Genomic DNA, 18,868 nt, shown 5'->3' on the forward strand with positions numbered 1-18,868 from the left:
TTACTTGTTTTAGATCACATGGTAAGACAGAAGTGTAAGATAATACTTGTTCCAGTCATTCTAAATGCTACACAGTGAGTAAAATCAAATTTATCCTCACCAGGGGCACAATATCTAGCATGGCACATAATATGTATTCAGAAACTAGTTATTGAATGAATGAATGAACCAGTACAGGATATTGTGAGTTTATTCTCACATTCGGGCTTTTGTTTGGGGGTATTAAAAAAATAATCAGTTCAAGACTCCTAGAGTATATAACTCACCAACAGTCTTTTTTTTATGACTGCCATTCACGGATACATACCTTTATGATGTCAGAAAGTCTGCCAGGCTACTGATAAGGAGCTCAGACTAAAAACCAAAATAAGGACTTTGTATGTCATGTTGTGTATATTTATTTTCTGTCTTTAAGAACTGAACTCATATACCTTTGTGCTGCCTGTACTTTGAGTTATTCAGATTTTATTACAGGTTAATGTGTGAAGTGGTTTGTGTGTTGGTTTTTTATGTTTGCTCACATAGGTATAAGTTGTCTTTTGGACTGTGTTTTTTCCCTTCAAATTTTACATTCTTATCTGCTGACATTTTGTTTTGGTTTCTCTTCATGCTTATAATAATATTAGGATTCCCCTGTTGTTCACACAGCAGCTTTGGGACGTTCTATCCATCAGTTTTCTCCTAGTAAGGGAGATTCCTTCAGTGACCGGAGCCCACTTGGAGCAGAAGGGGAGAAATGTAGAGAAAGCCCCCCTCCATCTGCCATTCTGACTCACTCTGTCCCTTCCTTTCTGCCCACCTTCCCCACTTTCTCCTTCCTTCTCTTTCTCCTTCCCTCCTTCCCCCTCTCTCTTCCTATGTGTGTTTAAATACTTTTTTTTCTATTAATTGCTTAGAGTTTGTTGGCATGTAAGACCGAGTTAAATGTAATTTTCCCAAAGCATTTCTTAGGTCATTGCTATCCCATATCACCTCACCTCAAATGCCTTTTGTTTACCTAAAAAAAGAAGTCCAGTTGGTTTATACGCACCCAATAAGTTTTTTAGAATCGGGCCTCACTCTACTTTTCTGCCCCCTGCACTCCAGGAAAACCAAACCACTTGTAGTTTCAAACCTTCTCTGTTTCCAAATGTTTCTATTTCTTTTCCTTTGTTCATGTTGTTCTTTCTGTCTTGAATTACTTTCTTTTTCATCTCTAATTTTAAAGTCTATTTTAGGAAATAAAAAATCAGTTTAAGTTATCCCATCCGTTGAGAATTTTTCTTCAAGGAGTCTGTTGTTCCCAAAGTTCTTTATCTATACTGTCTTAAGAACTTTTATTTCTATTTTATATTTACTTCAGGTACATGTGCACAAATATTATCTCCATTAAAATATAAGCTTGTTGAAAATAGAGTCCATGTTTCAATTAATGTGTTTTCTGAATTGCTTTTTAAAGTGCTGGATACATTCATTCATTGACTCAGAATATATTTATTAAAACTGTACTAGGCCTTAGAGATACTAATAAATAATAGATACTAATAATAGATAATAATAATAAAATAGATACTATTTTAAGTAGTTATACTCCCAGCACTAGTTACTTTATGTCACAGTATTAGTTCTAATATCTGATGAGAAAGTATTTTTCATATTATAACAAGAGAATCTGAGGTTTTGAGAGGTTGACTCATTTATTAAACATACATTTACTGAGTATCTGCTACATGCAAGACAAATAACTGAACCAATACTGCAGTTTCTAAGTGAAAGCTGTTTTCTAAACCCAGCACTTTCTAGCTTCATTATACCACATTGTCAATCCCTGCCTTTATCCCTGGATCTTTCAATGAAATGGAAAAAGCTCCTAGCTATATAGGAAGGCTTTTTTGGATGTCAAATTTAATAAATTATACCTGAAGAAAATCACCATACTGTTGTAAAATTTGATGGTGAATAAATACACAATACTGGAAAAAAAAAAAAAAAAAAAAGCTCAAAAGTTGGTAAAGGATATAGACATAAGCAATAATAATTACAATAGCATTTGTTGAGTGCATTTAATCAAAGGGCTAGGAGAGTATGGTGGTGGAAGTGACCAACATTCTTAGGAGGACACTAAAGAAACTTTATTTAGTTGGTGCTATTGGGCTAGGATCATGAAGAATTACTAAAGTATTGCTTTCCATTGAAGTTTTGAAGAGAATATGCAAAGTCAAGGAGGTATAAAGGAACCTCATATGATCTAGCAGGGCAAGAAGTTAGATGTGGCTAAAATGAAGGAGACATTAAGTGCCAGAAGATAAATGGCTTTTCATGCTCACTTATTTATTAAATATTTGTCATTTGAGGGAGTAGGCTTTATATTCTTTATATACCAGCCTTTGAAATGAGAAAGACAAATACCGCATTAATGATTATACAAGCTAGGAGAGATTAACCACATACCCAGATAATCACATTAAATGCTAAAGTGTGCCATGTGCCATATGGCTGCTTGGAGAAGGGAGAACTCTCGTCTGGGTAGGGGATTAGGAATAGTGGCCTGAAAGAGGAGAGTAATCTTAACATTTGTACTGAGATTTGAGAGGTCAGTAAGAAATGGTTGGGAAAAAAGTGAAAGTGAAAAGTGAAGTGAAATTTAATAATCTCAAAGTCTCACCTTATTTAAAATATCCATATGTTTAGATGATGAATCTGTTTCTGAGTGTTTTCATTTTATGAATGATAGGTAAGTACAGATTAAGTTAGTTACACATGGTATGATTTTGAAAGTGATTTACTTTTGACATTTGCTACTTTAGATTGTTTACTCTCAATTTTCTCTTTGTCTTAGAATTTATTCTGTTGTTTGTTGATTTTTCAGAATTTTAAAATTCAAGTCCTCAGCTTCCTCTGGAACCATACTCAAAACAAGGTACTGTCAGAAGGGTGTCAGAGAAACAGAACCAAGCTGGGGTAGGAATTGTAATACAAGAATATTATAAGAATTATAGAACTGTGTTATAAAGAATTATAATATAAGAATAGGATAAAAAATTTAAATTTTTGATTTAAAAATTATGACTACAAGTTTAGATTTTAAAAATTATTCTTAATTTATGCCAGTTAATACATTTTCACCATAAAATGCACTTATTACCTTGTGATACTGATGGATGTGAAGAGGGACTATTGCCATTGTCTCTCATTTTTAATGGTCCTTCCTCTTTCCTGCTTTGCCCCTTCCCACCAATAAGCACATCAAATGAATAAAAATCCCACTCCATTTTTAAATGTCATTTCCAATCAAGAAACATGGAGGAAAAATGTGTCGGTGATATTGTACCCAACTCATGAGTGAAAAAACTTAGATTCCAAAAGGTCAACTTTCCCTGTGAAGTAGCTGAAGAATCAGAGAAGAATCATGTTTTTACGTTTAATGTCCCAACAAGGATAAATATTTGGTGCTTCTTATGTGTCTTCCCAGTGCTGTTTTCTCTCTACTTTTACTTGGGACATACTAAGTGAGGCGTGAATACCATTTCCAAAGCACTGACTATAGAACATTAAGGTTGGTGAGGGAAAATTTTCTTTCTTCCTCCAGAGTTGATATTTAATATATGCCATTTCTTTTGTTTATTTTACTAGGACCCAGTTGTCGCAAATGCTGCCTATAAATCTCTGTCACACTTTGGTGCCGGGGACCACACAATTCTTCATCTGCCTGAAGAGGTAGGCCTTTCAGCTTTCTCACTGCTGTCTCTTTTCTCCTGGGTTTATAGCTTTATTTGTATCCCTCTATGGAAGAGATTCTTACCTGTAACTCTAGATATATTGTCCTTGAAAGATAAGAATTTATATTCACTATTTGTTTTATCTGTTATAGATTGTAGAGGTCTTGGACTTCACAGATAGTGAATTTAAATCTCTTTGAAGCAAATGGAAGAGATGGATGGAGCAAAATGTAGTCTCCATAAGGTGATGGGTTGTGTGACTGCATTTCTGTGCCCAGAGCAGATCGGTGTCACACTAGGAACCACTTTACCTGAACACAGACTGCACAGAGGATGGTTTTCTATCACCTGGGCAGCCAAAGATCTTTATTTGTGATGGAGACTTGAGATGCCTTGTGAAAACAATCTGCTGTTTATTTGTTTATTTTGAAATGATAGTCCTGGAGAACTGGCTGAAGAAGGTATCACTCTCTTTTAAGTGTTAACACATTATATGACATTATCTCAGTTTTTAGACTAAAAACAACCAACCTTTTCTAACATCTACCTAATATAACCAGCTTTCAATCCTCAAGTTATATTAAGGAGTAAAGTGTATGGTTTCACATTTAGTGTTACTGCTAATTCCAAGACATACAAATGTTTATTTTATTTTTTAAAGTCTTTTTTTTTTTTTATGTAGACCATTTTTAAAGTCTTTATTGAATTTTTTACAGTATTTCTTCTGTTTTATGTTTTGGTTTTTTTGTAGGGTCCTAACTCCCCAGTTCAGTTCAGTTCAGTCGCTCAGTCATGTCCAACTCTTTGCAACCCCATGGACTGCAGCACACCAGGCCTCCCTGTCCATCACCAAATCCCAGAGTCCTCCCAAACCCATATCCATTGAGTCAGTGATGCCAACCAACCATCTCATCCTCTGTTGTCCCCTTCTCCTCCTGCCTTCAATCTTTCCCAGCATCAGGGTCTTTTCAAATGAGTCAGCTCTTCGCATCAGGTGGCCAAAGTATTGGAGTTTCAGCTTCAGCATCAGTCCTACCAATGAACACCCAGGCCTGATCTCCTTTAGGATGGACTGGTTGGATCTTCCTTGCAGTCCAAGGGACTCTCAAGAGTCTTCTCCAAACCACAGTTCAAAAGCATCAATTTTTCGGCACTCAGCTTTCTTCACAGTCCAACTCTCACATCCATACATGACCACTGGAAAAACCATAGCCTTGACTAGATGGACCTTTGTTGGCAAAGTAATGTCTCTGCTTTTTAATATGCTGTCTAGGTTGGTCATAACTTTCCTTCCAAGGAGTAAGCATCTTCATTTCATGGCTGCAGTCACCATCTGCAGTGATTTTGGAGCCCAGAAAAATAAAGTCAGCCCCTGTTTCCACTGTTTCCCCATCTATTTGCCATGAAGTGATGGGACCAGATGGCATGATCTTAGTTTTCTGAATGTTGAGCTTTAAGCCAACTTTTTCACTCTCCTCTTTCACTTTCATCAAGAGGCTCTTTAGTTCTTCTTCACTTTCTGCCATAAGGGTGGTGTCATCTGCATATCTGAGGTTATTGATATTTCTCCTGGCAATCTTGATTCCAGCTTGTGCTTCTTCCAGCCTAGCGTTTCTCATGATGTACTCTGCATATAAGTTAAATAAGCAGGGTGACAACATACAGCCTTGACGTACTCCTTTTCCTATATGGAACCACTCTGTTGTTCCATGTCCAGTTCTGACTGTTGCTTCCTGACCTGCATTAAGGTTTCTCAAGAGGCAGGTCAGGTGGTCTGGTATTCCCATCTCTTTCAGAATTTTCCACAGTTTATTGTGATCCACACAGTCAAAGGATTTGGCATAGTCACTAAAGCAGAAATAGATGTTTTTCTGGAACTCTCTTGCTTTTTCTATGATCCATCAGATGTTGGCAATTTGATCTCCCCAACCAGGGATCAAACCCCCAACCCCTGCAGTGGAAGGCAAAGCTTAACCACTGGACCACCAGAGAGGTCCCTACAAATGTTTATTGAATGCCGTTAGAGAGTGAGGAAGACATTGTGTTAGAAGAAGTTATGTGTGACATAACCCAGAATCCATCCTAGGGGTGAAATGGCAAGAAATTTTGTTATGAATTTCTTGGGATCCTCAAGATGGGTTGACTTTTTCTTCTGGATTGAGTTTATTCAACGATTAGATGCCAGTAGGAACCAGGCAAGCTTCTGTTTATTGAATTGAATTGAAGGGACTGACGATAGGCTCTCGTAAAACCAAATCCATCACAAGGCAGGATTTCCCGTGTTACTGAGAACTCAAAGACAGATCGGCCAGCTTGTCATGCAGTTATCACAAACAGGAAGTCTTAAGAAAAGATTTGTTCTTTGACTCATAAAATTAAAAAATGGGATTTCAGGCTGCACTGTGGTGATCAGCAATACCCATAGCTTCTTTAAAAAAAAGAAGGAAAAAGGAAAAAGTTACATGTAAATTTGATTTTCAGACTCTTACCAGTAGGTTAGCTACAGTTTGTAGAAAGATACTTTTTTGTTATTACTATTTTAAATAAGCATTTTCTAACTTAGATCACAGCATAATGATTGCCTTATTTTTAGCTATTATTGCTGAAATATTCCAGCTGGCATAATAGCTTTTATTAAATAACTGCCATATACTCTTTAGTATTTAGTCTCCACCTCTTTAAATGTTGATATGTTTATATTTAAGTCTGTGGTGGTTTAGTTGCTAAGTCGTGTTCAACTATTTGTCACCCCAAGAACTGTAGCCTGCCAGGCTCCTCTGTCCATGGGATTTCCCAGGCAAGAATACTGGAGTGGGTTGCCATTGCCTTCTCCCGGGGGTCTTTCCGACCCAAGAGTCGAACCTGGTCTCCTGCATTGTAGGTGGGTTCTTTACTGACTGAGCCACCAGGGAAGCGTTCTCTCAACTGGGATTGAGATGAGAGGACTTAATGGTTTAAAAGAGTCTATCTCCCTCCAACCCCCAGCTTCTGATATAGAGAACCTTCCTCAACATGAAGAAATCATTATTTCCAAGGCCATGCACCATACATTATTCTTCTTTTTATTCATTACTGATCTTCAGTTTGGTTGTTTGAAGGACTAAAAGCCCCCAAAATGGTCAATATGTTCATATCCCAAGCAAGTCCCCAAAGGCAACAGATGCAACCCAGTCAGCTCCCGCCTCTGTGCTGTGGATGATGGCAGTAATGTGAAACTGCAACTCACTTTCTCTGAAAGCATACTTTCAACTGTTTCAGAAGTTCTCTCCAGGTAGGGACTTTTCTAATTGTAAGATCTAAGATTCCTTCTTGTTATCAAAGTTTACTCACTCAGCACCATGGCCAATTGGCTTACTCACAAAACTGAAGGCTACTTGTATACCTTTCCAGTGAAAGTATGTCCACAGTCTCTCTTTCTATCTGTGGAAACTTGTGAAATAATCTTTTAGCAAAACATTCTATGAATTTCAAGTAGAAAAAAATTTGAAAAGATACAATGGGGACTTCCATGGTAGTCCAGTGGTTAAGAATCCACCTTGCAATGCAGGAGAAACTAAGATCCCACACGCCACAGAGCAACTTAAGCCCGTGTGCCACAACTAGAAAGTCTGTCAGCCAAAGTGAAAGATCCCGCTTGACACAATGTAGATTCCCAGTGCCACAGCTAAGATCCAATGCATCCAACTAAATAAATATTTTTAAAAAATAAAAAAAGTAGATACAGTGGATAATTGGGCTTCCCTGGTGGCTTGGTAAAGAAACTACTTCAATGCAGGAGACCTGGGTTCGATCCCTGGTTTGGGAAGATTTGGAGAAGGGAACGGCTACCCACTCCAATATTCTGGCCTGGAGAATTCCATGGATTGTATAGTCCATGGGGTTGCAAAGAGTCAGACATGACTGAGCGACTTTCACTTTCACAGTGGATAATAGCCACATGGTTACTTTGGTGGATTATAATTCAACTACTTTTGTAAGTACACCTTTCTTTAAATTTACTAAAGAAAGATTTCTTGTTCATTGCTGCATCCACTTAAACTGTAAAACTTGTTGAAAGAAAGCTAACAGGCTGGTAAATCAAAAGCCATTAAAGGAGTGGCAGACATCAGCAGGAAGGTTTAGGGTTAAATGAAACAGTACATTTAGGGTAAGATGGAAAATGTCTGTGGAGAGCAGAACTGAATAAGATACCATGTAAGCTAGGGATTTGAATACCAGATTCATTAACTCATCTTTCTTTTCACTGGAGTGTTATTAGGAACTTCTGTGGATTGTTGCTGATAGGCACTTAACAGTTGCATTGCTTTAATAATTATTTATTGGACATATATATATACTAAGTGCTAGACTGTCTTATGAGCTAGGAATGTTGAATGAATCCATGTGCTTATTCATTTATAACAATATTGTTAATCATTTGAAATATGCAAATCTAAAATTGGTTAAAAAATTCAGTGGGGCTTCTTTGAGGACTTATTTCAATATTAAATAGAATGATTTTTTTCCCCATTTAGTTTGTATTTCATAGTCTTTTAGCTATTTATCCTTCTCCTTCGCCAACACCCCACAAATGAAACAAAATGAAAAAACAAACCAAAAAAAAAAAAAAAAACTATAGAGAATTGTATTTCTGGTAAAACAGTCAATAATGGATAAACATTTCAGTTGATTCTTCTCTGACTTGGGTTCATTAAAAAATATTTGGCTGTTTAAAAATTGAACTTTTTATTATAAAGCTCTTAAGATAAATTGTGTTGTTGATTTCTGGAGTTAATTTTAGAAGTGAGTAATATAAAAGAACTCATTATGCACCCTGGGTTGGTATTAATGTGGTGCACCCTGGTTTGGTATTAATGTGGTGTAACCTGTTTGGCTTTGATTTAAGTGAATGTCATTGCATTCATCAGAAGCTGTTTCTTTTTGTAAATGAATTTATGCAGATACTTGACATGTTCCAAATAAAATTCTCTGCTTATCCACAAATTCCTGGATTTTTATAGGTTGCACACACAGAAGAATGGCTGAAAGGTTATCTGACTCAGAACATGTAGTGAAGCATTTTGTAGGATAAGCTTTTCAATATTCAACTTAAAGCAGATTTTAAAAGTAATTTATCATTTTATATTTGGCTCTCCCTTTAAGTTTCTTCAACAAAGCTTAGCTGTAATTGGAAGGGCGTAGTTGGTGTCTGTATGTGCATACATGTGTGTGTGTGTGTATGTTCTAAAAAGACCCCTTTTTCCCCCATATGTTTGAGTAGCTAATATGATACAGTTACCAACATTTTATCATTTTAACAAGTATTCTTTCATATGTCTTCCCTTGATTTTCCTTAGTTGTACTCATGTTGATCTTATTCCATTGTTGCATACCAGTCAAGGGAAAAGACTGGGACTAGTATAGGGAAGCTGGAACAAATGCTTGAAGAAAAGTGAGCCAAGGAGGAGGGATATGTAATGAAACGAAGGTCTAACAATAAGTGCTCATCTGTTCAGGAGAATCAACTCACCTTTGAAGAAACATAATTGAAGGAGTAATCATACCATTATAAGTAGGCAGAGTATTTCTGTACTTAAATGACAGTACATTTCTAATTTCTTTGTTAAAATATATGCATATGTAAGATATAGACATACGTTGTTAACTTAAGTCTTTTTTTATATATTATTTATGTGTAATAAGGTTGAGCAGAAACACTGGATAAGCTAAAATGTGTGCAAAAAAAGATCATATTTCTTTTATATGAAGTAATTCTGGAATTGAGAGTGTTTGATTATCTGGCATAGTTCATCCACCAGTTCAGAACCGTCTGAAGGGTGTGGCAGCTTCTAGTTGTTTCCTATGCTTCCGCTTATGTGGCTACCTCCTCAGCAGCTCCCTCCTCCAGGTCACACTCTCTCCCCTTTCCTCTCTTTCTTATAGCCTTCTTTCCTTTCTTTCTAAACAACTTTGAAAAGTGAAAGTGTTAGTCACTCAGTCGTGTCCAGCTCTTTGTGACCCCATGGACTGTAGCTCGTCAGGCTCCTCTGTTTATGGAATTCTCCAGGCAAAAATACTGGACTGGGTTACTATTCCCTTCCCCAGGGGATCTTCCCCACCCAGGGATTGAACCCAAGTCTTCTACATTGGCAGGTGGATTCTTTACCATCTGAGCCACCAACTTTATTGAGATATAATTTGCATCCCATACGGTTCACTCATTTAAAGCATATAATTCTAGTGATTTTAGTGTGTTCAAAGAATTGTTCATGCAATCACCGAGCTACCACAATCTAGTTTTAGAACATTCTATTAGCCACCAATTCCCACTACCCTTGCCCCGCCTCCCCAGCACTAAGCAACTGTTAGTATGCTTTCTGTCTCTAAAAATTTACCTGGCCTGAACTTTTCCAATAATGAAATCATGTAATATGTGGTCTTTAGTGACTGGCTTTGTTCACTTAGCATAATGTTTTCCAAGTTCATGAGTACCACATACCTGCATTTAATACCCATTTATGATTGAATAATATTCCATTGTCTAGATATGCCATATTTTGTTTATGTGCTCATGGACATTTGAGTTGCTTCCATTTTTTTTTGGCTATTACCACTAATGTATTCACATTCATGAACGTTGATGGGCAAGTTTTGTGTGATCATTTATTTTTACTTCTTTTGGTCATATACCTAAGAGTAGGATTGTTGGGCAGTCCTACTGGGTAACTCTGCCTTTAACTTTCTGAGCAACTGTCAAACTATTTTCCAAAGGGGCTGTACCATTTTGCGTTCCTATGAACAGTGTGTAAGGGTTCTGATTTCTTCACAACTGCACCATCCCTCTGAGTTTTCATATTAGCTTAAGGGTTTAGTGCTGCCTTCCACCTCCCAGAGTCCCCTGTCTCTGTGAACATGACATGCTGCAGAGTTTCCCAGTGCTGCGGTACTCTGGGGGCTTCCCAGGTGGCCCTAGTGGTGAAGAACCCACCTGCCAATACAGGAGACATAAGAGACACCAGTTCAATCCCTGGTCAGGAAAATCCCCTGGAGGAGGGCATGGCAACCCACTCCAATATTCTTGCCTGGAAAATCCCATGGGCAGAGGAGCCTGGTGGACAATAGTCCATAGGGTCTCAAAGAGTCAGACATGACTGAAGTGACTTAGCATGCAAACACTGATGCTCTGGTGTGGTAACCAGTGTTATTCATATCGTCTCCAGCTGTAAGCATTATTGTCTGTTTGCCCCTGTATGCTCTTCAAATACTTTTTTCAATTTGTACTATGTTGTGTAAAAAGTCAGGAAGCAAGGTAAACGGATCCAGAACCAACTCCTTTTGGGGAATTTTTTAGGCAGCTAGGACTAGTTAAAATCTCTAAGATAGAGGATATCTTTGGCAGTCCAGTGGTTAAGAATTCTCCCTTCTACTGCAGGGAGTGTGGGTTCTATTCCTGGTCAGGGAACTAAGATCCCGCATGCCACGTGTATGGCCAAAAAAAAAAAAAAAAATCTCTAGGATACCTCTTGATGATACTAAATGTGGCAAATTCCAAGTATACAAGCAGACCAGAGGTACTCAGAAAACCCTCCTTGTCAGAACCAAAAGGTTTGCAAATGTGCCAGGGTTTCTCTGGTGTTCACTGATAGCAGCAAATGCGGACATGCCCTCCACAGGGCATACATCATTGTTATCTCTGTAATTATGGCTGGCTCAGTCCTCTGAGAATTAGGTCCTCAAGATTGAATCAGAATTAAATCTTGTCTTGGAAAGTACTCGATAGTCAGGTTGCTTTCACTCCTTCACTAGCAAAAAGGAACACTAGTTATGGTTGAAAGACTTCATCAGAGTTGAGGTTATTATACTTAAGAAACATTTTATCTCTGTTTTCTTTTATCCCCCTGCAAGTTGCCTGACTCAGTGCAGTTCCTAAATGGAACAGTGCTTTGGGGACCTATGAAGAAGGCAGTCTGCAGGAATTGTTAATTATTTCTAAAAATAACTCTGGGAGACAGACTAATGGTAATGACTGGGTTCTGGCACTTTATGGTTATAGCAACCACTTTTATATATTTTGATTTCCTCCCCTAATGCTTAATTATCTCCATGGGCATGACAATGGTGTGTCATTGAAAGTATTAAAAATTTAATTAATTGCTTGACAGTTATATCTTGTGGAAATTACAATAGTGGTAATCTTTCTACCTTTTTAATTTTTGGTTCAAACAAACCTAACTAATCACAAATCTTCAAATGGCAAATTAGACACAATAAAATAGAGGTACCAATTACAGATTTTAGTGTTTTTATATTCTCTTGCAACAAACTGTAGAGTCAAGCAATAAGTCAACTAAAGCATTCTGTGTCTTCCTGATCTCTACTATATACCCTACTAGAAGATTTTAAGCTTTATCATAGAAATATAGCTAAAAATCACAGATTTTTTTTTTACAAAAATGTATTCAGACAAGGCAATTTAATTATAAACCATAGAAGTTCAATATTCTGAATGTGTTTGCATTTTATTGTCTGATGGTGTAAAATTTTTATTGGTTTTCTCTAGTAATCATTGCTTTTGCTGGTTTATGATGATTTTCTTACTATACTACCATTAGTTCTTTACATTGATCTGGGAGTGTATCTAATAAGATGATTAGAATTTACCATTTAGTTAATTTGAAAATAAATAGATCTTGAAAATCAATTTTAATGATCTTTTGACATTGTAGAGCAATGAACTCTGAAAAGGGCAAGCAAAAGGTTTAGTATCACCTTCTCTGTCATTTCAGGTAAGACCAGAAATCCAAACTCCTGATGACCTAGATGAAGATGAAGATGAGGAGGGCGATGAAAAAGAGGTGGATCTTTCCATTCCTGGCTCCTGCTATCTCAAACTTTTGTCACTCACAGCTCCTTCAGTTTTACCAGGTGGGAAAACTGGTAAAAAAAACTTTTGTCCTATTTGGTAGGACAAAAGCTAGCATTTTTTGTGTGTGCTTTTTTTCCCTACTTGTCTGATTAATTGTGCTCTTTTGTGATGTATGCGTAGTCTAATTTACTTTAGTCTTAAATACTTATTTTCTATCTGTGTCCTATAGGGACTCCTTGAGATAGTATGGTTCCAAACACACTGAAAAATGTTAGACTTAAAATTAAACTGGATGACTAGTTTAAACAATCATTTTCACTGGAAAATTTAAATTCATTTTAAAAGTTAAATTTATTCTATAAGACAGATTTGCAGTGGGGCTCTTAAGTTGCTGATTCAAATGGTTCTTTAGCTTATTTATAAACTGAATGAAAAGATCATTAGAATCTTCAGGAATTTCCTGGGTAGTTTCATCACATTTCCTGGCGGTCCAGTAGTTAAGACTCAACCTTCTAATGAAGGGGCTGTGGGTTTGATCCCTGATCAGGGAACTAAGATCTCATATGCTTTTGGGCTTCCCTGGTGGCTCAGATGGTGAAGAATCCTCCTGCAATGTGGGAGACCTGGGTTCAACCCCTGGGTTGGGAAGATCCCCTGGAGAAGGGAATGGCTATCCACTCCAGTATTCTTGCCTGGAGAATTCTGTGGACAGAGGAGCCTGGTAAGCTAAAGTCCAAGAGGTTGCAAACAGTCAAACATGACTGAGTAACTTTCACTTCACTTCATCATTAGAAATATATTCTTCCTTTAGAATTACTCTAAAGAAATGGTGGTGCCAATATTTGAGAACTATCCATTAATGCTTTTTAAAAATAGATTAAGTTATATGGTCATTTAGTTTTGATATAAAGTGTATAGGACCTTGACTCTTAAATAATTATTCTAATTATATCCAATTATTCAATTCAATATTAGCCACATTTTTACAAGCATGCATTTATTACCTTGTTCTGTCCCAAATCTACCCTGAATATTTATGGATATAAAAATTAAGTTCAGTAAACACACAAAATGTCATCTTTGTCTTCTTACCTAATGATCATAGTCTTCTCACTTCATAATCCAGCCTATAATGTTAGAGATTTTTTGGTGGTTTTATTTTTAATTTGACTGCATCAGATCTTTAGTTGTGGCATGCGGGATCTGTTGTGGCATGTGAACTCTCAGTTGCGACATGTGGGATCTAGTTCCCTAACCAGGAATCGAACCCAGGCGCCCTCATTGGGAGCACAGAGTCTTAGCCACAGGACCACCAGGGAAGTCCCATGTTAGACGTTTTGATGCTTGGTTTCCTCCTACATGGAGATCCCTGAGGAATTCTGCCAAATACATTTAGTATTTATTGCTAAACATGCTTCTGTCCCTAAGTCCTGCCTCCTTTCATTAGAGAAAACCGAATGGTACACCTTAGACAGAGCTCATCTTTTCCTTCCCCCTTATGTCCAGAAAAGCCTTAAAGACTTGTTGCCATTTTCTTTCTCCTGTTCATCCCCACTTCTTACCTCAAGGCTCCTCAGAGTCTGCTGCTGCTAAGTCGCTTCAGTCGTGTCTGACTCTGTGTGACCCCATAGACGTCAGCCCACCAGGCTCCCCCATCCCTGGGGTTCTCCAGGCAAGAACACTGGAATGTGTTGCCATTTCCTTCTCCAATGCTTCAAAGTGAAGAAGTGAAAGTGAAGTCACTCAGTCGTGTCTGACTCGTAGCGACCCCATGGACTGCAGCCCACCAGGGCCCTACGTCCATGGGATTTTCCAGGCAAGAGTACTGGAGTGGGGTGCCATTGCCTTCTCCGCCTCAGAGTCTAGGACCTCCCAAATCCCCTGTGGTTAATAGTGGGTCCAAAGAGGAAAAAAGCCTCCAGTTATCCAAAGTTCCGCCTATACCCCCAGATAACCAAAGAGTTCAAAGTCCTCTTGGGCTTTTTAAATGACACTGTTCCCTCTTAAATGGATCCTTACTCTAGTCTCGTGGTAATTAGAAACAGGAGAAGAGGTGAGATGTGTGTGGTCAAGGTATACTGTTGTTTCTGCCCACAGTATGTGCAGAGCTGTGATGGCCGTTAACTGGCTCTTCTGCATGTCTGTACTTGATATTTACTAGTATCTGTCCCTAAGGAAGAAGGGGAGGAGTTGAGATTAACTGTATCTATTTGAGAAAATTCAATAATTAGAGTCAGTCAGGGGAATGATCTAGAGGCTGACTGTGTCTGGCAGACCATGTCACCGCGAGCAGAGTTCTTCCATTTTTTGTTGCCTCATATTCCCTGTGATTGTAAGAACCAGGAAGAGGCACTGCCTTAGAGATGTATAACCTATGAAGTACAGGGTGGATGATATATTTTAAGGCTCTGGGTACAGGAGACAGAAGACTGAATTGCACTGAATGTAAACTAATCCTGGCCCTTTTCTTCTCTTATTCCTTTTTTTTTTTCCCTTAAAGATAATGGTTTTAATTGAGTTAATGAGATGAAAAAATCGTGAAGCCCTATGTGCTACTTACATGAAAGAAGATTTTTAAAAAAATAATCACTGCACAAAATACAAAGGATGGGGTTAGGCTGTGGTATTAAATTTCTCTCTTATTCCTTTCAAGTGAACACAAAAGCAGTTGCAAAGTAAATCCAGTGATTTGAATTATTTTATTTTATTTTTTGATTTGAATTATTTTAAATAGGGATGTTACTGGTATGCTGTAAAAGATTTTTTAATTTTGAAATAATTTTAGACTTATAAGAAGTTGCAAAATTAGAGAGTACTTTTACCCAGCTATTCCCATTGATAACATCTCACATAACTCTAGTTCATTATTAATACCAGGGAATTCACTTTCATACTGTTAATTAAACTATAGACCTACTTGGATTTCATCAATTTTTTTTCCAGTATGTAAGTTTTGAGAATTAGCTTTTTAAAAAAGCTCAGTATAACATCTAAGACCCATCCAAGTAGTTATCTGTATCAATTTGTTCTTTTTTATTGCTAAGTAATATTCCATTTTGAGATGCACCCAGGTGGCCTTAGCAGTAAAGAACCCGCCTACAAATGTAGGAATTGTCAGAGACACAGGTTTGATCCCTGGATCAGGAAGATCCCCTGGAGAAGGGCACAGCAACCCACTCCAGTGTTCTTGCCTGGAGAATCTCTTGGACAGAGGAGCCTGGCAGGCTATAGTCCACGGGGTCACAAAGAGTCGAACACGATTAAACCGACTTAGCACGCACATAAAATGTACCATAGTTTGTCTGTGTCCTCATCTGTTGGAAGGCATTTGGTTTATATGTAACACACTGTGTCCTACAGATTTTCAGCTCTTTTCAAATCCTCACTTGATCATCTGGAAGGAAGAGACTAGGGCAAGGTTCAAAGACAATGGGGAAAATTCCTAGTTGCTAGCTTTTTCAAGGGCTGGGACAGATGGTACTGTACATATCAGTTGCATCCATGGTATTTTACTTTCATTTAATCTGCTCTCAGGCCTGGAATTATTTGAGAGTCCTTAGTTCTCTGAAGTGCCTGGCAAATAGACAAATTTTCATTCCTGGGTTAGTCTATGTGGAGATGTGTACTTATCTCTTGACATATATTATCTTTTACCAGAATAGGATGCCTTCTGTCCTCACAAGCACATAATTCTTAGGTACATTCTGAAAAGTCTAGACTCCTCCATGGCTTGAAGCAGTCATTTATGTGCTCATGTATATAGGGCTTGGGGTGTGTGACCTGCCAATGCATATTACCCACATTTTTCATTCAGATGACATATTGGTCAGGGTATTCACAGGAAATTCAGAGGGAATAGTCGAGAATTTAATAAAGGACTGCTTAAAGGTGTGCTGTCAAGGTTAAAGAAAATTCACAAGCAATGGTGGATCGTCTCAGAATGGCAAATGGCTCTCAGCCTGAACAGGTAAGGGAAGTAATAGTTATGAAAATAAGAGAGAGCTTCTGTGTCATAAACAGGGCTGCCTAAGGGGAGTCAGGACCTTCACAAGAGGGATCAGGCAGCCTGGAGCAGTCCTGCAGGAGGGTGTCTAGGGAGTAACATGCCCTCACCCCTGTCCTTACCCGCTGATCTCCTGCCACTATCTCCCATTGAGTGAAGCCAGCTGAAAGCCAGAGGACAAGGGAACCTGGTGATGCTGTTGTGAAAGGTTATCCTTCCAGGGCACAGAGCAGGGTTGGGAGGGTGGATCTGGAGCGGAAAATGGAAAACTTACTACATAGGTGTTCTCTGGACTTTGAATGGAGAAGCTTGGTTATGCCTAGAAAGGTTCTATATAAGAATGACAGAACTGGGTATGTAATCCATGTTCCAGTGAATATTCGCTGCGTTTAATTGTGGTCATTTAAAGGGGACATTTAGGCCTGTTCAGAATGAAATTCTAGTTTAGGTAGGTGGACTCTTGCTTTTTCTTCCTATAATAAGAGGCACATGTAGTGGTTTCCTTTTTGTTTCCCTTATGATTTGTTTAGCTTTATTTTTTGTTGTTGTTTTTGTTCTGCATTGGGCAACCTCTAGTGGTCCTTGGGAAAATAACACTTGAATATAAACCTATAGTGTTAATCAAGTATTTTGCTTGAATATCCTGTTGTCTTCTGATCCTGGATCACTATATTCCCTTATAATAAGTAAAGATGTCAAGCAATAAGGGTCTTGGGCTTAATTAGAAGGAACACAAATAAATAATGAATTAGTTTTTAAAAATAAGTGTACTGATATTACTACAGAATGAAGGACAGTCATAAAAGGCTCTTTCTAAATGATAAGAAAGAGCCAGTCACATGGCAATCAAGGATTAGTGTGTTCCAGGTAGAAGGAATAACAAATGCAGTGGCCTTGTCTTAGGTATGAGCTTTGTATTATTGAGGAATGGAGTAAAGCCCATGTGAAAATGTGCCTTTAACATAGCTGGGAAGGAAGGCAGGTGGTCGAGATGTAGTCAGAAGGAGAGTCGGGGGCCAGGTCATAGAAAGCCTTGATCATTTCTAGAAGTTTTGATGTTATTCTATGTACAGTGAGAAAACTCCAGAAGGTGCTGGAGAAGGAAATGACATGAAATTCTAGCTTCTGAGTAGAGGATGGTTCAGAGCAGTGGTCATGAGGAGAAGAAATCAAGAAACTAGTCTTTAAATTCATCCAAATGAGAAAAAGAGAAGATAATGACCGGGCAAGTAGCAATAAAAATGGAAAGGGGTCGATTTGAGATATATTTTTAAAGATAGATCTACAAGGACTTGCTAATGAATTATATATAAAAACTATGAGAAAGAGGAATTAAGAATGACCAGGTCTTCAAACTTGTATAACTGAGTGCCATGTTCTGGTTTTAGGAAGACTAAGAATGGGATGAGAATCAAGACTTGTTCTTTTATTTCGTGAAATTTGATCTAAAATATAGCTAAGGTGTTGTTTTGGTGAGTGTGTGTATATGACTTAAGAATAAATGTTTCTCTTCTAGCATACAATGTTTACTTTTGATCTCCTTTTATTTCTTTCAGCTTTGGAGGAATTCTTTACATCACTTGTGAAGCAAGAAATGGTGAATATGCCCCGTGGGGTGTATCACTCTGCATTGAAAGGAGGTGCCCGCTTAGATCAAGGAAAGACTGTAGCAGGAATCCCCAATTTTATGTTGAAGATGTATGAGACAAACAAGCAGCCAGGTTTGAAGCCTGGCCTTGCGGGTAAGCACCATACATCAATGTATAGGTTTTTAATGTACCGATTAAAGTTTCTCTTCCAAGTAGGATGTGACTGGGCATGAAAAGGCATTGCTGCTGCTCCTCACATCTAGACACACTGGGTCAATTACAAACATGAATCACTCATTAAAGCCATTTAGAGAACCGCAGAAGCAAAGACATAAGTAAAAGCAAAGAAGAGATAGACTGAAATTACAGAATAGGAGGAACATTTTAGATATTTTAGATTGTTCCTGCCCCACCCACTGGCCCCCACCTCATAGGGGATGTTCACCAATTTTGGTTGTGGACTGGGACTGGGAATGGGCTCAGGCAGAGGCCTGTTGGAGGATAGAAAAACCAGTAAAGCTTTTAGTGGTGTCAAGGGACTAGGGTGATGTGGTGATTAATTTTATGTATCATCTTAATTGGGCTAAATGATACTCAGATAACTGGTAAATATAATTTCTGAGTGTGTCTGTAAGTGAGTTTCCAGAAGAGGTTAGCATTTGAGTCGGCAGACTGAGTAAAGATCACCCAGAGCAGTGTGGGTTGGCAACATCCAATCCACTGAAGACCCGAA

At 38.1% G+C, this 18,868-nt stretch overlaps 1 protein-coding gene across 5 annotated transcripts in view; it reads left to right on the forward strand.

Annotated features, from left to right (window-relative positions):
• Positions 1–18,868, forward strand: part of FOCAD (focadhesin) — a 288,623-nt gene that overhangs the window by 169,385 nt on the left and 100,370 nt on the right. For all 5 annotated transcript variants that reach the window (XM_043487388.1, XM_043487389.1, XM_043487390.1 and 2 more), the window contains 4 exons: positions 2,849–2,899; positions 3,613–3,696; positions 12,464–12,602; positions 18,103–18,288. In XM_043487388.1, coding sequence (XP_043343323.1) covers positions 2,849–2,899; positions 3,613–3,696; positions 12,464–12,602; positions 18,103–18,288 — 460 coding nt within the window. The remainder of the gene's footprint in view (positions 1–2,848; positions 2,900–3,612; positions 3,697–12,463; positions 12,603–18,102; positions 18,289–18,868) is intronic.

The sequence above is a fragment of the Cervus canadensis genome, chromosome 14, assembly GCF_019320065.1.
Source record: "Cervus canadensis isolate Bull #8, Minnesota chromosome 14, ASM1932006v1, whole genome shotgun sequence".
Lineage (NCBI taxonomy): Eukaryota > Metazoa > Chordata > Mammalia > Artiodactyla > Cervidae > Cervus > Cervus canadensis.